The sequence below is a fragment of the Olea europaea genome, chromosome 18 (genome assembly GCF_002742605.1).
Source record: "Olea europaea var. sylvestris chromosome 18, O_europaea_v1, whole genome shotgun sequence".
In the NCBI taxonomy this organism is placed as follows: Eukaryota; Viridiplantae; Streptophyta; class Magnoliopsida; order Lamiales; family Oleaceae; genus Olea; species Olea europaea.
Window position 1 is genome coordinate 17,480,884 of NC_036254.1, and position 18,916 is coordinate 17,499,799.

At 34.1% G+C, this 18,916-nt stretch overlaps 3 protein-coding genes across 3 annotated transcripts; 1 reads left to right on the forward strand and 2 right to left on the reverse strand.

Annotated features, from left to right (window-relative positions):
• The first annotated feature begins 2,005 nt into the window (after positions 1-2,005).
• On the forward strand, positions 2,006-3,645 carry LOC111367638 (OTU domain-containing protein 6B). The gene is made up of 2 exons (XM_022988623.1): positions 2,006-2,118; positions 2,468-3,645. The coding sequence occupies exons 1-2, from the start codon at positions 2,015-2,017 to the stop codon at positions 3,333-3,335; spliced, it is 972 nt and encodes a 323-aa protein (XP_022844391.1). The 5' UTR covers positions 2,006-2,014; the 3' UTR covers positions 3,336-3,645.
• Positions 3,646-4,137: 492 nt separating this feature from the next.
• LOC111367639 (mitochondrial pyruvate carrier 3-like) lies at positions 4,138-4,855 on the reverse strand. Its single transcript, XM_022988624.1, has one exon. The coding sequence runs from the start codon at positions 4,703-4,705 to the stop codon at positions 4,355-4,357; it is 351 nt and encodes a 116-aa protein (XP_022844392.1). The 5' UTR covers positions 4,706-4,855; the 3' UTR covers positions 4,138-4,354.
• Positions 4,856-13,641: 8,786 nt separating this feature from the next.
• Positions 13,642-18,916, reverse strand: LOC111367640 (shikimate kinase, chloroplastic). The gene is made up of 11 exons (XM_022988625.1): positions 18,715-18,916; positions 17,939-18,193; positions 16,982-17,034; positions 16,744-16,798; positions 16,591-16,663; positions 16,339-16,426; positions 14,641-14,723; positions 14,409-14,538; positions 14,172-14,250; positions 14,009-14,073; positions 13,642-13,901 (listed from the first exon to the last, which is right to left on the reverse strand). The coding sequence occupies exons 2-11, from the start codon at positions 18,153-18,155 to the stop codon at positions 13,866-13,868; spliced, it is 879 nt and encodes a 292-aa protein (XP_022844393.1). The 5' UTR covers positions 18,156-18,193; positions 18,715-18,916; the 3' UTR covers positions 13,642-13,865.

The window sequence follows — 18,916 nt, forward strand, 5'->3', positions numbered from 1 at the left end:
CATTTATCAACCACACAGTTCATGGGATCCTATACTATTCTTCTTAAAAAGTTACTAATAATTTTACCTGAACACTCCAGCAATATTGTTTTCCCCTTTGGGGAGAAGAGATGGTTTCTCCTAGAGTAAATGGTGAAGTGTTGGTGAAAGTGAACGTGCATGGAGAGATAAAAAGAGAGGAAATGGAAAAGTTGGGAAGAGAAAAGGGGAAATTGGTGACACCATCCTTGGGAACTGCGTAGCACAAAAAATGAAAGATCGGGATAATACTTCGAGTGAATAAAAGGTTCAGGACATCAGCTGCAATTTTCACTGGAAAATTTGCATGGACGTTCTGTTGATAATTCTTATAAGGGATAGATATAAATGAGAGCTTTGGTATATTTCTTGTGCACAAGGTATCATTCTCTTCTTTTTGCTAGTGATGAACTGTTTTTTACTGATTGTTGAAAAAATCCTTATTGTAATTTGGTTCTAAGTATTTTTCTTGTTGCATGACCTTAAATACATCTTACTTCATACCTGAGTCAATTACCTCTACCAACTATAGCGTCACTTTTGAGCAAATTTCATCATCTGTTGATATCATTCTCAAGCTTTTAGATTAACTGCTTCCATGTTGGTTGATGTGTTTTCCATGTCTGTGGTCACCGTGTCACCATTGTGAAATTCAGTGTTGTAAACTTGGGAACACTTTTGTGCAATACAAATATTCTAACTATGCATTTGAGATATGTCTGAATGGAGAAAGCTCATATGGGATTCTGAGGTGGAAAATTGATTTGATGTCCATCAGCATATCAAAATATATTGTCAGATTGAGTGCTATCTAGAGCCTCCATTATATGTTTCTGTATTCTCTCGTGATACTAGTAACACTTTGATGTAATATTTTAATACTAGGAGACGTTTCATCAATAAGGTTCCCTTTCAATTAGATGGCTAAGGGAATAAGATAATGCAGGATTGGAATTACAGAATCTTACATACGTTATATGCACATATGTACAGGATCTATTACACAGGTTCTAAGAATCTTCAAGTTCATGACCACATCAGGCACTTGACACTCATAAACATTTATTTGGTGAAAAAGCACATCAACTATGTTAGATTTGTTCCAAATTGCATTAAATGAGTTTGAATTTTCAATTTGAAAAGTTTCTATTACGTCAGTCATCATTTACTATAAAAACAAAGGAGAAAGGTTTGCAATATGCTTGTATCTTAAATTAAGAGCTTTGATGAGTTTGTTGTCAAGAGCTTCTATCCTTGCCAAGACATCATCATTCTTAATGTTACATGGAGAGTGTTACAATATTATTAACTATTGTGCATACATTGCGCTAGGCATTTAATGTTATCTCTGTGAACCTTTCAACGTGAGACAAGTCATGGTTTGACTTGATACATTTATTAAGATGATAATAAAAAAAGGCAGTATTAAGTAGAATTGGAGCATAAACTGGGTTGACATGTCTATTATTTTCTCTAAAAATTTGAAGGAGATAAAGTTATGTAAGTGAGTTCCATATAGAGTATTATATTCTTTTAGTAAATGGTAAAATTTCCACTTTTGTGAAATGGGCATTATTTTTTGAAACTACCTAAAACAGAAATAAAGGCATACATTTTGAAAAGGACTTCCTAATTATTAGAGCACTTAAGGTATTTTCTTGAGCAGAATCTGGACATATTTATGAAGTTGATCTTGAGCATTGAGTGCTGAATGGCTCTTTGTTGGAGATATTATTCAAAATGTGAGGGAAAACTAATGGACCAGCTGATAGTGGAAGAGTGATAGTCTGTGTTTGGGAAATCTGTTGTGTTTCACTCATAACAATGCAAGGATAACTGGAAGACCAATTTAAATAATACAAGATTTTTTGCTACACTTTTATTTTGATATAATTCTTTTTGTCTTTTCTTTTTTATTGTACACAATATATATACACAATATTTATATATATTTTAGTTCCATCATTATTGATCAGTTCCATTTTAGGATAATCAAATGGCAGATGCAACTCAAGTAGAAGACAAAATGTCTGAAGAGATCTCAGAAAACACCCCTGGCAAGAAGCAAGAAACCCCTGAAGAGATGCTTTCTAGGCACAGGTACTGCATCTGTGTCTACTCTCGTCACTCCTTTCTTATGTTAAATATCATGTTTCAGTTTGAGGGTTGAAGTAATGTTTTTGTGAGCTTCTCTTAAAGCGAGTCTGATTTGATTTGCTTTTGGGAAGATTTGGTAGTGATCTAACCTTGCACTCTTGTTGCAAGTGGGGAAATAATCCAATTGTCAAAAGATGAGAGAGTATAATATGCTAACATCGAAGAATATCAATATAAAAAAGGTTGATCAATCAAGAATTATATTAGCATTCTAAAAGAATTATATTAGCATTCTAATTCATTCAGGTAATGCAATTTGTTTATATTCCCGTGTCTATTTAATGAGTTGCAGGAAAGAGATAACGGATCTACAGAACAAGGAAATTGCAATGAAAAAGGCAGCAGCTAAAGGCAGCAAGGCTGAACAGAAAGCTAAGAAAAAACAAGTTGATGAAGAGATATCTAAGCTTTCAGTGAAGCTCAAAGAAAGACATGCTGAGGAACTGGCTTCTGTAGGCTATAGCACTGGTGCTGGGAATGGAAGAGGAAATCTCGACAATTTGGTAAACGCCATTGCTGGGGTTTCAGTCACCGATCAAGCTGACCATTCAAAACCTAGCAAGGGTGTCAAGCGGCGTGAGAAAAGATCTCAACAGGAAGCTGCAAGAGAACAAAGAATACAAGAAGAGCAGAGCAAGATCGTAAGTGACCGAAGGATTGAAAGCGAGAAGTTAGAACAAAAGTTGGAACCCCTTGGATTGACCATTAATGAAATAAAGCCTGATGGGCACTGTCTCTACCGAGCTGTTGAGAATCAGTTGGCCCTCCACTCCGGAGGTTCTTCTCCTTATACTTACCAAGAACTTCGGGAAATGGTAGCTGCTTATATGCGGAAGCATGCATCTGATTTTCTTCCATTTTTTCTCTCTGAGAATATAGCTGAGGGAGAATCTGAGGAATCTCTTGCAGAAAGGTTTGAGAATTACTGTAGAGAAGTGGAGTCAACAGCAGCATGGGGTGGACAACTAGAACTCGGTGCTTTAACCCATTGCCTGAAGAAACATATCACTGTATTTTCAGGATCTTTTCCTGATGTAGAGATGGGAAAGGAATACAAATCTGGTGATGGATCTGGCTCATCTTCTTCAAGTATTATATTATCGTATCATAGGCATGCTTTTGGGCTCGGTGAGCATTATAATTCAGTCGTCCCCAGTTGAGTTTGATACTCGTTTGCTGCTGAAAGATACCGTCAAAAGTATCATTATATTTTATGTTCATTTGATGCTCTTGGTAAAGAGAACCAGTTTAAGCTACAGTTGCTTTATCACAATGTTAATGATTTCGGACACAGATTTTTCTGATAAGTCATCTTTGTAAAAGTAAAACATCTCTTATTTCAGGTTTGTTTAAGTTGGCATTCTATCTTCACTTGTGAATTAACAGGCATATTCGAAACAGCTATGGTTCCTTTCTTGTTTTAAACGAAAATTTTTGGTTTGCGACTGCTTTCTGCAGTATTGTGAAATATCCATCTGTATTGTGGTACTGACTTGATTCTTGAAGCTGGTTCGCCGGATAACTGCAATTACAGTTCATCGCCTTTTAAGTACTTGTTCCTTGGTTCGAATGTGTTTGCCGTACTATTTTTGCAAGTGTAATGCATATAAACTTGGTGATTTATATTCTCAGTAATGCTCGATACCTTGCAGAACACATAATAGTTCAAATTAATCAATAGACGGAGGATGGATTAAGTGAACACCGACGTGCTTAGAACTTGTTTTACATCTCGATTTAAAGAGATCCATGTTCAATTTGAGTTCAAAAATCCCTTTTTTTAATTTATTTCAATAACAAAATATCTAGTTGGTTCAATCGTCTTTAACAAGTTAAACGAGGAAGTAGTAGTAGTTTCAGAAGGATCTAATTCCTTTGAAATTCTGAGTAAATATAGCAATGAATTGAATGGAATGACGAAAAACGATTCATGTAAATAATTTTAAATTTATAGGCGGGCCTTTTCTTTTTCCAATTCACGATACCTTTATCAAAACGAAGTCATGAACAGATTGTAATTGTATCCAAACTACAAGGAGATATTGAGATGTAGATACATACAATCGAACAGCTTCTTCTATAAACACTTATTTAAGTTAAATATCGATCACAGAGCAAGTGAAAGTTAAGCCAGTTATACATGAAATAATTTTCACTCACTCAGCCATGAAGCTGATCATCAATTTTCAAGAACATCAGCAGAAGCAGGGGCAGCAGGTGGATTCTCTTGGAGGAAGCAGTCATGGCGGAGTTTTCGAGCAACTTGATAAAGATCTGTACATGCCATAGTGAAGTTAACACCCAATAGGTTCAAATTTCTGGGAGTGATGACAGTGCAATAGCGCGACCAAATGAATCCAGAGACTGCAAAAACCATTTGCTGGGGATACGAAAGCGTTTCCGGTGGCTTTGAGAAGTCAGAAATATTGGCTATGCTTAGTCCCCATTTGAAGGTTGGTGCCCAGAAATGAATGGTTTTTGGACCTGCTGGATGGTTCCACAGAGCCTTCAACTTGGAATTCGCCATCATCGACCTTTCTCTATTTGGATAAATTTTGCAGATATGAATGAGTCACTCACTTTATCTAACTTGTCATTAAATTTGACGCCAACAAAGTGGGAGGCTGCGAGAGAATTGAATGGTATTTTGAAGAGATTAGCCTTTCTGTTTTATTTTATTGTGAAGTTAGTCAACCTGCAGAATTGGTTAATTATGGTAGTGTAAATAATTGAAATCCCTCTATTAATTATTAGGACTATAAAGCGACAGGTCCGAATGCACGCACTTCAAGGTTGCAACTTGCAATAATTGAGATGTTTAGTGTGGAATAATGTCATCTAAGGTTACTGGTGCTTTAATATTAATTTAGCCCCGATTTGCCTTAAATTATATTTTAATTTTCACTTTTCTATTTTTAACAATACATTTTTTCATAAAATAATATTATACGTAAATTAAAAACCTTTTCTTTTTTTCCAATCACTCATTTTTATAAAAAAATACTATTCCACTTATTTTTTGACTTGGGGGTCAAACATGGGCTTAAATGGCACTAAGCGATTTATAAAATTAGAATAATACTATAGGTACAGAATTTTATGACAGAAAAATCTTATAAACAACATATGACGCGACGTTATTGGAAGATGGGAAAAAAGGAAAAAAAACAGTTTTATCATGTTTTGCCATATCAGTGTAGGTACAAAATCTGTTAAAAATTTTCTGTACTCATGGCTTCATTGGTAAAATTATGTGATTAATGTTGTGTGATTGTTCGAAATCAATAAAACGTGCATTAAAGGAAAATGGAACCAGAGGCCAAAATATATATTGCCAAGCGATTTATGCAACGTGATTTTTAAACCGCAAGTGTACGGTGTCAAATTTTGTAATATAGTAAAGAAGTTAGGATGTCGAACCCACAAGGATTGGTATTCGAATAAATTTGAGTACTATAATTATTTTAGCTCTTACTTTATTTAGATAATCAAATGTTGAAACGATATTTTATGCTAAATTAAAATAAATGGGATGAACGACGCAAGTAAATGAGGATAAATTATAGAATTTCTTATCAAATTATGAATGCTTATGGAATGATTTCTCCGTACCTTCGACAATGTTTTTCAACCATATAATTATTTCCATCGATCTTTCCAAAATTTATAGGCAAGAACACTAAAGTGATTCTATTTTCCTCTCTCGAGCGCCAAATAAAATCTATTTCTATATTTTAATTCCAATATCTCTATTTCGAATTAAAGCTATAAAAATTATTAAGCATGTGGTTCTTAATTAAAACAAGCCTCAAAGATTCGCATCTTCCCTCGAAACCTACGAAATTTAGGTTATGTTGTTTTAGATCACGCCTAAATTTGCCTCTCTCGGGCGCCAAAATTTAGAACATCAAATCAATCAATTAGTGGCCAGTTAATTGAAAGCATTGCGCACAAACAACATAAATAAATAAACGAAAAGATTAATTGAAATAATTAAAACGGAATTCAAACATTTCTAAAGCAGGCTACATCAACCCTAGGATTAAAGTTTAGTACACATTTGAAAGAATTAACACAAGTAAATTAAAATGAAAGCATATGGAAAAGAAAAAGGAATGGAAAAACTCGTTTGTAGCAGCTTGATTTCTTCCCCAAAATTAATTCCTTCAATTGTATTTGTCTTTCCAGCCGTGCCCCTTTTTCTCCTTTCTTCCTTCTCAATCCCAGAAGTTTGAGCCAATGAAAATCCCCTTCAATTATTCTGTAATTGCCCGCTGTTCTCCCCAGAATTATCTTGCTCGTTCCCCCTATACGTGGCTAGTTTCCACAGATTTGTAATGTGCGGCTCTCCCCCCTTTTTAGGTTTTTGAGTGGTATTTATAGTTTCTAGGAGTTTTGGACGGGTTGGAGTCGATTTGGACCGAGAAATATATTTTAGAAATCTGAATTTCCCTTTCTCGGAATGCAGCGCTTGGGCACTGCAATTTGGGCGCTTAGGCGCTGAGTTTCTGTTGGAATTACGGCATTGTGGCGCCTGGGCGCTGAGAGTATAACGCCTGGGCGCCCGGTTCGCCCGAAACGGCGTTCTGCGCGTGTTTCAATATTTTCAGCATAACTTTCTCGTTCGATATCCAATTGAAGTGACTTAAGATGCGTTGGAAACGAAATTCAAAGGGCTACAACTTTACTTCAGGCATCATTCTCCAATTGTATCGTTTGCTATGTTGAAAATGGGTCTGAATGTGGGACTAAAAATCCGGTGCAAAACTTTTCGGTTGGAAAATGATTTATGATCATATCTTGATTAAATTTGATCCCTTTTGACACCTTCCTTCATCCAATTGACTCCTACCACTTTCGGATCTTCATTGCAAGTTCCGATACAACTTTTGATTATGTATACTTTAGTCCTCAAACTTTTGATCTCTTACATTTTGGTCCTTTCATCCAATTTCGCCAACTTCTGCCTATTTCTTTCATTTGGCCTCTTTTAGCACTTGTTTTCTCCACTTCATCCAGCCTTCAAAATAGCGTGAAAACCACATGTTAGCACCTCTAAAATACTCTCCAAGATAGCAAAATCATGAAATTAATGGCATAATATAATGAGTGTAAATCACTCATCATATATATCTGATCGACCAATGCGGTGGCATACTCATATGCAGGGCCTAAAGTGTTGGAAAATTATCACACGGAGGTTTGGAGAAGAAATCGAGAAATGAAAATTCAAGAAGACGAAAATAATGAAAAAAACCTAAATGAATATGAAGGCTCAAACACGACAATATAACGCTGTCCTCAGACGATAATTGCCCCCTCTTGTATATAATTTTGGTGCTTAAAGGGTTTCGTGGCAAATGGTTTGTAGGTGTAATCAAGCCTTGATGTAGAGACACACAAAAGCACAAGTATTTCTCCACCCGAATTTTAAGAACACAACGGGAATTGAATATGAAAGAAGCATTTATCCTTCTATTGTGGAATTAATGGCATGATCATAATATAATCAAGTGTTTTTCCATATGTTAGAAGGATCATCAACCACCTATCTATAGCCATACCTATTTATAGCTATGAAACATTGCTATACGAAGTTGTGCCAAGTATAAGTGAAAGGCCGCCAAGTTTGAATAAAAAAACCGCCACCAACGGCCAATTAAACCTCCTATGCAATCGCATAGAAGAATCCTATGCGACCGCATAGGTTGTTCGGAAGCAGGGCCTTTAGGCCTTGCACTGTCTCATGTGATCGCACCCTTAAGGGCCGTGCAGTCGCACATGAAGACACATCTCAATTTCTTCACTTTCATCTCCACTTTCATTCCACACACCTTTTTATCGATTTTGAATAATAATTTTTCATCAATCCCCCACTTGTTCAAAATTCAATAAATTCTCATATTCGAAGTATACAATACTCATGCATAAGGATTAGATATCCTTCAATTTGAATCTAACCATAGTGTAATTCAAACAAAGTAAAGTCAAAATCAAAGATAGCGTGAACCTTTGAACCAATGTTCCATGTGACAATACCGGTAAGAACACACACATGAGTATTACGTGTTCTCAAGTTCCTCAACTCGCTTAGCACTACTATAACCTTGCGCTTATCCTTTTCGACAAATTTTTAAGAGAGAAACTCCAACTCTCTATTGAGGCGGCACCACCTCGAAGTTCGTCTAGGTGAAGTTCTTCCAATACCTTTGTTGCTTTTAGAGGTACTTGTATTGTAGCACTGAACTTCATTAAGAGCTTAAATCTCAACCCTCATTTCAGTAACTACCAGCATTATTTTAATTAAGATAGGGTTATTGCGGATTTAAATAATGCTGCAACCATCCACATATCGAATAACTTGTTAGTACCATTTAAACCCGTTGATTACCTTTTGAGTAATGACAAGTAGGGTTACCGTTATTGGCGGACCTTTATATTTTAGGAGTTTCAATCACATCCTATTCAAAGTGGATGTCACTAAAATTTTATTTAGTGTCTAGTTAAAGGATCCGCTAAATTCTCTTTAGAAATTATTCCATCTTTGATGATTTCCTTGTGACGTCACCTCTAAGACTTATATGTCTTTACTTCTCATTTCATGTGATGCAGTATCTTATCAAAATATAGCTAGCCAATTATCGATTCATTTGATAGATACAACTCGTCACCATCAAGAAGCCACATGCTTCTCACTAGCTTTATTTAAAGCCTCATTAATTTTCAAAACACCGTTGGATGATTTCCATCAAATCATTACACCAATCAAATCAATTTTATTGTGGATTTCATACTTGGGTATTCACTTGTAATCATTGAATTATTACAATGATTTTCAATAGCATGAATATTTTTTAAATATTCCATTAGTTATGCAAGCGCCATGATCGGCTGTCCCCCAATTCATCCTTTTAAACTTAGTGTATCTCATCCTTATAATTATAATCATAAGGGCTCTTCTACCTTTTCTCTTTTCATAGATATCTTTATATGATTAAAAGATATAAGCAACTATAACTATTAAATCAAGTTACCCCCACAATTCCTCACTTGGGAATTTATATGCAATCTTGCACTCACAAGTCTTGAACTTCTCATATAAGTTCACAAGTGTTAATGTTAACCCCCACATTTGGGATTGTAATTGAATTTAGATTTTATTGACTCTTTCATAGTTCAATTCATTTATCACTTTTGATAATGCTCGTGAAAGTTCAGGTAGTTTCTGATAGTGGTTGTTAAGCCACAATATACTTCAAACCGACTATCTTCAATTTGATTACACATTTTATCAGAGTCATCTCATAGACTGTTAATGTTTTTCAAGCACAAACCAACTCAATTTGTTCCATGATTAAGGTCCAATTCAACAAATGAGACTAAGCATATTAATCTCCAATCATTTGCAATTTATCACTTTTGTGACCTTCACAAGATAGCATCATATCACCTCTAAGGATCCTTCCATATTCACCTTATATTCACATTTGGACAAAATCACATTTTGTCATACTCATATGCAATCTCACTTAATTGCATAGAATTAATTTAGGCGAATTAATTGAAGCTATCAATTCAGCTAAATATAAAAATTTAACTAACTAAATCACCACATTCAAACATTTCCAGATTTGAATGAAAATAATATTTGGCACCACCACCAACTATAGACACAATTTGTTCTCTATAAAATATTTTCATGTCTTAATAATTTTGCAAGCACTTTTCACTAAAGCAAATCACAATTGAAGTCAAATTCATCAACGAATAAGATCATCCATCTTGATTTTCAAGAATTACAATTTCTCCAATCAAATTTAATTTATTACTTTCACAGTATAATTTTCAATGAAATCTGGAATTTTAACCAATCAAGCCATTCTGAGCAAAAGGCTTATCCAAAATCCAAGCCCTTGTATGGATATATCAAATAAATTCACTATTTGAAATTTATTAATCTGCTTCATGTAGTTTAGACTATCATATAGACGCCCAATAATGTTTCCTACTTACAGTAAATGAAATTTACTTGCAGGCAAATTCTATCATGAATTAGTGTTTTTCAATTCCGCACCGAAGCATATGTGAATTCTAGAAATGTTATATGATAAGCATAATCACACATGCCACCAATTAGTGAATGTCAAATAAATTCACCATAGGCGCTTGGAAAGATTTTAACGAACACAGACTCACTTTCACACTGTTTCATTTAAAAATTTTTACTACAAATAAATATAGTAAATCATTACGTCACTTAAATGATGCAAATGAAATGACACTACGCTCAGCAAGTGACAGTTAGCAAAAGTGGGAGTTATCAGAGTAACATTTCTAAATGCAATTACAAGAATACTGAAAGGGCACCACTTTACGAAAGTTTGGAGAATAATATTTCCAATAACTATAATATAGAGAATCACAAAACTGTTTAATTTTGCACACATTTTTAAAGACTACTACTCAAACTTTAATGCTTGACTGAATATGATATTAGAATATATATATATATATATATATAACCATTCTCCATTGCCAAAATATCATTTGAGATTGTTGAAAAATTATCACACCGGGGTTTGGAGAAGAAACCGAGAAATGAAAATTCAAGAAGATGAAAATAATGGAAAAAATCTAAATGAAGATGAAGGCTCAAACACGACAATTTATCGTTGTTCTCAAACAATATTTGCCCCCTCTCGTATATAATTTTGGTGCTTAAAGGGTCTCGTAGCAAATGGTTTGTAGGAGTAATCAAGCTTTGATGTAGAGACACAAAAGCACAAGCATTTTTTCACCCGAATTTTAAGAACACAACGGGAATTGAATATGGAAGAAGAAGCATTTATCCTTCTATTGTGGAATTAATGGCATGATCATAATATAATCAAGTGTTTTTCCATATGTTAGAAGGATCATTAACCACCTATTTATAGCCATAAAACATTGCTATACGAAGTGGTGCCAAGTATAAGTGAAAGGCCGCCAAGTTTGAATAAAAAAACCGCCACCAATGGCCAATTAAACCTCCTATGTGGTCGCTTAGAAGAATCCTATGCAACCGCATAGGTTGTTCGGAAGCAGGGCCTTTAGGCCCTGCACTGTCTCATGGGACCGCACTCTTAAGGGTCGTGCGGTCGCACATGAGGACACATCTCAATTTCTTCACTTTCATTTCCACTTTCATTCCACACACCTTTTTATTGATTTTGAATAATAATTTTCCATCATAAAAGCCTTGCCATGAAACCAACTATGTGGTCGCATAGGTTTGGCCTATGTAACCGCACAGTGTTAAAATATAGTTGTTTGTGGGTGCTGTTGTTTTGAATTTGTTAGCTTTTCAACCTATTTTGGCATCACTTCATGGGATATTGATGAGGCCTATACATAGGTGATTGATATTCATTACAACATATCTTGAAACATATTTTAATTGAAAATCATTACACAAAAGAATCAAAGTTTCATTATATTTATATTCTTTGCGTTCTCAACATTTGGAGTATTCCACTAAGTGATTAAGTGTTGAATCCTAAAAAAAGCTTGATTACTCCTACAAACCATTTGTCGGAAATTCTATAATCACCAAATTCATCCGAGAGGAAGTAAATATCGTTTGAGGACAACGATCATATATTTAGACCTTTAATTTTTATATTCATATTTCTGGTTTTGATCTTGTTTCTCCTCCATTTCTCTCATTGCAAAGTCATATTTCCAACAACTAATTTAAAGAGACATCTCATTCAATGCTATTTCACACCATCTGAGTTATAACATCAATTGTATTAAATAGCATTAATCGCATAGTATATTTGGAGAATCAATGACTTTCTCATAAGTTTTGGAATTCACAAATTTGTAAATAAAAAGAGAAATGCTTTCATGAGTGATAATGGTTACAGGCATATGATAAAAGTAATGTTATTTAATACTATTGGTGTTATAAAACCAAATTAGATGACAATAATTTAATTTCACTAATGTTGTCATCTGGATTAGTATCAAAAACCAGTGATGTTAAATAACATTACTAATGAAGAATCACATAATTTCACATTTAATTGAACATATCACATTATACCACGTAAACTAATGCTCTAACATCCTTGGTGTTATACATCATTATTCTATGATAATGGAGTCATTGTTATATTATTTAATCAAATTTAAATGTACTTTTATTCGTTAAATAATGTGATGATATCTTCGCATCATGAATCCAAATGAATAGCATTATTCAGACCAAAATGCACACAATTATTCGTTCAACTGCTTGTAAGCCGAATAATTTGGTATATTCAAGCAAAGTTTGTCATCTTCTCAAAATTTTAGGTCAATTTTGAACTTTGGACGGACTATATGGTATTAGGAGATATTCGAACAAGAGGATATACCAATTTTTTTTCCTTCTCAAAAAAGAAAGCCAGCTTAAACCATTGGATCGCATTCGCTTTCCTGTGTAAGAATAAATTAGAATAAAATATGTAATGGTAGTACTTGTGGCTCCAATAGCAATGTGAGCCAAGTTTGTATATGATTAAATTTTTTGTTTTGCTAAAGGTACTCGGAGTTTGACACTCCGAGTTATCTACTACTCACATGGGGGTTGGACCCCATGCTAATAAATGTGTGAGATCCGACCCCCTCACTCACATTGGCACGCCGGGTATAAATGAAAAATTCCTTAAATTTTGACAAAATTAGCAGTCAAGAACGCCGGGTACAAAGGGAAAATTCCTTAAATTGTGGCAAAAGTAGCAATCATCACCTACTTGACTACTAACAAATTAATTTTAGCTTGTTCATTATAAGAAATGACTCAGTATGGCTCTTGTGCCAACTCTATCCACTTTAAGAAGAAGCTACTTCAATTTTTCTGAAGCAACCTAACCGATTTTCAAAAGGTATTTATATTCACACCACATATTTTGTTAATTATTTCATATTTTAGTTATAATGAAATTCTATAACTTTCACTCATTTTGACACTGATGTTCATAACTTTTTATTGCATTCTTATCTTACATTCAAGTAATTAACACATCTTATTAGAAATAGAAATTTCTATTGAAATATTCTGTTATCGTGAAGGAAATATTTTCAAACTTTTATATTTATTGTCTATCTTGCTTATTTAAAAATAAGCTGGACAAATAAGTTGTTTATTTTTTATTATTATTATTTTTTAATCGCTCAAGCAAATTTTTTGCCATTATTTGGGATATGTGCTAAATAATGGAGATTATTAATAGAAGTTGAAGATAAAATATGGCCAAAATAAAAAAAAAAAAAAAGGGTTCAAGACATGAGTGAAAATTAAAATATTGCGCACTTACTAAAAAAATAAAAATTGCAGTGTGAATATAATTTCCCTCTTATTAACCTTGTTACACCCTATGCTCGGCCTTATAAGTAGGCTATTATTTTATTCGAATGAAAGAGAACGATTGCAAGCTTCAGTTCATTGTTAACTAAAGAAAGCTGAAATAACATTACAATCGAATCTGACAAGAGCATCCAAAGAGAGCAATATTTATAAATTACATTTACAGCAAACCATTACACATAATCAATGAGTCGAATGTGTTTGTGCATTACAAATGCCATGTTTCTCAACTGAATAACATTAATCACAGCACTCACCTTGCAAAATTAAAAAAGAACCAAAATTGAGTTAAGTCTACTTATTTCTTCAAGAACTTCTCAATTTGTTCAAGCACCTGCCAAAGAATATAATCAAGTTAGCAGCATACTGAAATAAACTCTGAAAGAGAACAAAAAGTTGGAGAAGACTATAGAGAGACGAGAGGGAGAGGAAGAAAGAGACCTCGATTGCAATTACAGTTGGCGTGAGATTGCATACATCTGTATCTCTCAGTTTGTTTGCAATATCTGCATAAAGAAGACATATGTCACAAAGGCAAATGCTGAAGCACAACTGAGCTTGAAAAAGAGAGTCAAGATTCAGATAACAAAAGTAGAAGTCTTACTTTCTAGGGAAACTCTGGCATTTGCGTTGGTGTATGCTTCACCCCGTTCTTCGAAAAGGGTAGTTAACAGCTTCATGGTCTACACAAATCTCAGGTCAGGTAAGAAAACAGCAAGGAGTCAAGTTCACAATGAACAAGCACATATGAATTTCATCGTTTTTTACTTGATGTTTGCAGCACATAAACTTGTATACTTCCTGAAGAAGTCCAGTGATATTGATATGGGAGGCAACGTACCTTAAGATAAGGATCTCCAGATTCGTGATGCAAAAGGGGCCGAGAATCAGTCCCTACAGCTGTAATTCTTCGTGCTAAAGCTTCCAAAGGTACATCTAGCCATACACTGATACCCTTTTGCATGTATCTCCTGACGAGGCAAATATGGTGATCAGTCAGAAAACTGTGAAGTAAAACTGTAGAAGGAGAATTAACCATACTATAAGAACACAATATCATCCAATATAGTTACCAATTGATGGGGCGAACAACTGCACCCCCACCCGTGGAAACAACCAATCGGTGCATCATAGACAGCTTCCGTAGTACCTCCGTCTAAAGGGAAAAGTAGAAAAGATAACTTTAATTTCAGAAAAGATAAAAGAGAGCCAAGTTTCGCATTCATTATAATTAGAGGCACTAAATTGCAAGACATTTCAGATGCACAAGTATTGATCATACGAGAAACTATAAATTCCTGAAAAGTGCTATCTCCATTCCACTATCTTTTCCTTTGTTGGCTTATCTGGTCAAGTTGACCTCTTTAAGAGCAAAATCAACAGTAATAATAACATTAATGTTGGAAATGACATTTAAAAATTATTGAAGTACACAGAAGTGCTAATGCAAGAAAGGTTTGTGATTTTCTGAACAAAGTAAATAATAAATAAAATTATATAAATACCATTCTGAAGAAATTTCAGGGTCTAAATACAGTCAATACATGTGAAGAATTCAAAATATCATTATTCAAATAATGAAATTGGGTGAGTTGTGAATCTGCAACAAATGGAAAAATGAATTTCATACAAAGCGCCTAACTTGTGAACAATGAACAAATTGCAAGTACAGATTCACTAAATTTTAAGCCGTTCAAAAAATTATCCTCAAACACTAATGCGGAAAAGTAATATGTATGAATTATCAACAGAAAAGTATAAGTTCAAATATGCAAACAGCTCTTTTTGAAAATAATGCTCGAGGTTAGGCCTGCCCAGGACATCCACTTGTGTAACCCAACTTGGCGACAATCCAATAAAGATAGGAACTTTAGCACAGGTCAATAAAATTAACAACTACATGCATCATTTATGAGGAACGGTATCATAAATTTGCACTTATATGGTAGAGAATAAGGAACTTTTCGATTTTGATTGAGGAAATAAACGAGTAATACAATCGTTGAGTTTCTTTGACCATAAGTTTTGAGGAAGCTGAAAACATGAAGCTTTCAGAAAGATTTCGGGAAAGCTATAAGAACTATGAAAAATTAAGAGACAAGTCAACTGTTTGTCTTTAATATAACTAAAAAATTTCATCATATACAGGACAAAAATATCTTAAAATCTATTAGGAACATCATCGATATTTGCAACCATCTAATTAGATAAGTAGAAGTATTATCAGAAATTTTGAAATTTCAAAATTACCCTTGTATTCTTTTTCATTTTTTTTATATGGAAATTTGTCTCAACTTTGAAGCATGAGAAACATGAATAGCTTATATTCACTTCAAAAATTTCAGCAAAAAGTGCAAGGAAGAATAAGAAATGCTTCATTTAAGGATTATCAATGTAAATGCAGAAAGATTTCTATTTCTCTTTCAATACCATCCCCACTACCAATGGCAGCATAAGACACCAAAAACATTCAGAAGATAAGATTGCCAAGTGTTCAAAAGCATAAACATTGGTACATGGTTTAAGTGAAAGAATGAAGAGCTTCGATCTTTTAAAATGGTGAAACTATAAGGATTCAAACTGTAATAACAGGTGTAGAGTAATAATGACGATATGAAGTTTAAGTACACTTGCTTTGGGGAATGCGAAGTGAGAAAGGAATAATAGATATATGAGAAAAGATAAATGAGACCATCTGATGGTACCACTGATGCAGATAAAGCACAAGACTGCATTGAACACAAATTAGGTTTTATTTCTCAGCAACTAACCTCATTGTCTCTGAAGAAGCTCTCTCCATGTAACTTGAAGATTTCAGCCACGGTATTTCCACCAACAGCTTGCTCAATGAGTGTGTCACTGAAGCATCCAAAAAGTAATGTGGTCTAAAAATATCAGAAGGAAATATCATAAAGACAAAGTGTATGCTGATAAGCTAGCAGAAAAGATGGATCTACTTATATACCATCCTAATACAAAACCAGGGTTGCTAATTGGAAACAGGAGATGATCTTGGAACTTACCAGTCATGAAAAGAATACCCAAGAGCTTCTGATAAAACCTTGCCCACTGTTGTTTTTCCAGACCCCATCATTCCTGTATTTTGTTAAAAATGGTTAAAATGCAAATGACCATCAACAATGTAACAGATTTTAAAAAATAGAGATGAGACTGACCAACAAGATATATACAACGTCCATTTAGATGTTGTTCGATCTCTTCTGCTTTTTTCTGCAAAAGGCACCCACAATGAGTCAAAAAGTTGAATTCAACTTCTCAAATACTTGTGAATATGCCAGTGCCATATCAGCTATTTAACAGATAAGCTAGGCAAAAATGTCATTGCGCCAAAATGATTTTCACAAAAATCGGACATCATAAATCCAAATAAGATGGTCAAAGGATCGTTGATACCTCTAAAATCTTATCAAGTGATGCTGGAAAACATCCAGACTCCAGCACTGAAGCTATGAAACCAGTAAAAGGATGTAAGTCACTGATGTGGTACTTTCAAGTTACATGTCCGTATACAACATTTCTTTGTGTAGATAAGAAAAAGTGACAAAACAAACAACAATTTTAACAAGAAATTGCAGAACTAAGTGTTTCAGACAAAAAGACTGCAGGAGTCTTCACATAATGCAACAAATGATCGTTCTCAATTTCACGAAAATCACAAATATAAGAGTCATAGATCATATGTAAGGACAAGAGATAATATATTTTAACAATGTTCATGTGCAAAAAAATAATATTTTTGTCAATTTATATCTTCAATGATAGTTGTACAAAATATTATGACTTCACATCAAAAGATGAAAATAACAATAACATAAGGAACACAACTTTCTCTGGGTAACACTAAATGTATGAAAAAAGATAGCCTTAAATAGAGCTCACGCGTGCCAATTTTCACTAATTTTCATGTTAATCTGTAAATAATAACCAGTAAGGATAGCATCATAAATAGAAATGGAGAAAGGGAATACCAAAAGGCATTTTTTACTGCTCCAATACAACTTAATTCACCTAAATAATGATGCAGCTAGAATGTCAAAAATATAGAGGGGCCATATGTGCCAATTCTGCATTGTCTAGAACTACAAGAAAAGCGGTTTCATTACTCGTCGTGGACTCCGCACCTATTTTTTTTGGAGCTGAGGTGGTGAGTAACACATGTATTTATTGTTGAATTAATTAATGATTTATTTACTTAACTATATTTCATTGAACTAGTTCTAAAGTTAAATTATAACTATTTATCAATGAAAGGGAATAAGCACAGTCATAAGGCAGCACCAGGCTCCCAATAGGAAAATTGAAGACATTGATTCATTCACAGCTTTGATTAAAAAGTGATTGCATAACTACCTGGTACATTTTCAGAAGAGCATGAAACCTTCAACACCAACGGTCTTTGCCAACTCCTTCCTTTTCTAGTTGGCAAATGAAATGGAATAGGTTTCTTGTAGCAATGCTGTTCCCCACATTTGTGGGAAAACCGCAGCGAACCATTTGGTTTTCTTGCAGTTTTTTCCAAATTCATCCATGTTGACAATTGCAAGCCTTGTGAAACTTTAACCTCCATAATATTCCACTGCCTTTTTTACTCTTATTTATTTCGATCTATAAAACAGAACTCTCTTTTATTTTCAAGAAACTCAAAAGATTAAAAAAATAGTACCCAAGCCACTAAACTTGAGACTCCGATTTTCTGCAAAGAACAATAATTCATCCCCCAATTTTTTTCAATGAATGGAGTATATAAACGGCCAAAAAGTACAAAGATCAAATATTTTATCTCATACCCTCTTGATTTTCCTTTTAATTACTGAATTGCTTCCATAAAAAATTCAAAAAGAAAAATAAACAAATTCACCGAACCAATCCAATCCAAAGAATAAACAAGAATCAAAGACGAAGGGGAACAAAGGCAATGAAAAGACAAATTTCACCAAATTAGATAAAAAAAAAATAATTTCAGTTATCTCTTCTTGAAAGGCACATTTCAATATTAATACATACTAATATACTTAAATGCTAGAAATTGCACGTACAAATCATTACTTTATTGTGCTTTTTGTTGGCGACCGAGAGTATTACAGATGGAGACATGAGTGCGCAGCAAAGAGTGAAGTTTTGCTTACCGGAAAGCCGCAAAACCGGTGGTTGGTAGAGGGTATTTCACCTCTTCCTCCTCCTTTCTCCTCGTGTACTGTTACTGAAAGATTATTAATTTATGCGTGGAATTGCGGTAGGTGGGATAGAACCCTCTCAACTTCAAAATGTAGTTGTATTTATATATAAGAAAAATTGCCATGAGTTTGGTGATGGCGTGATGCACTCACA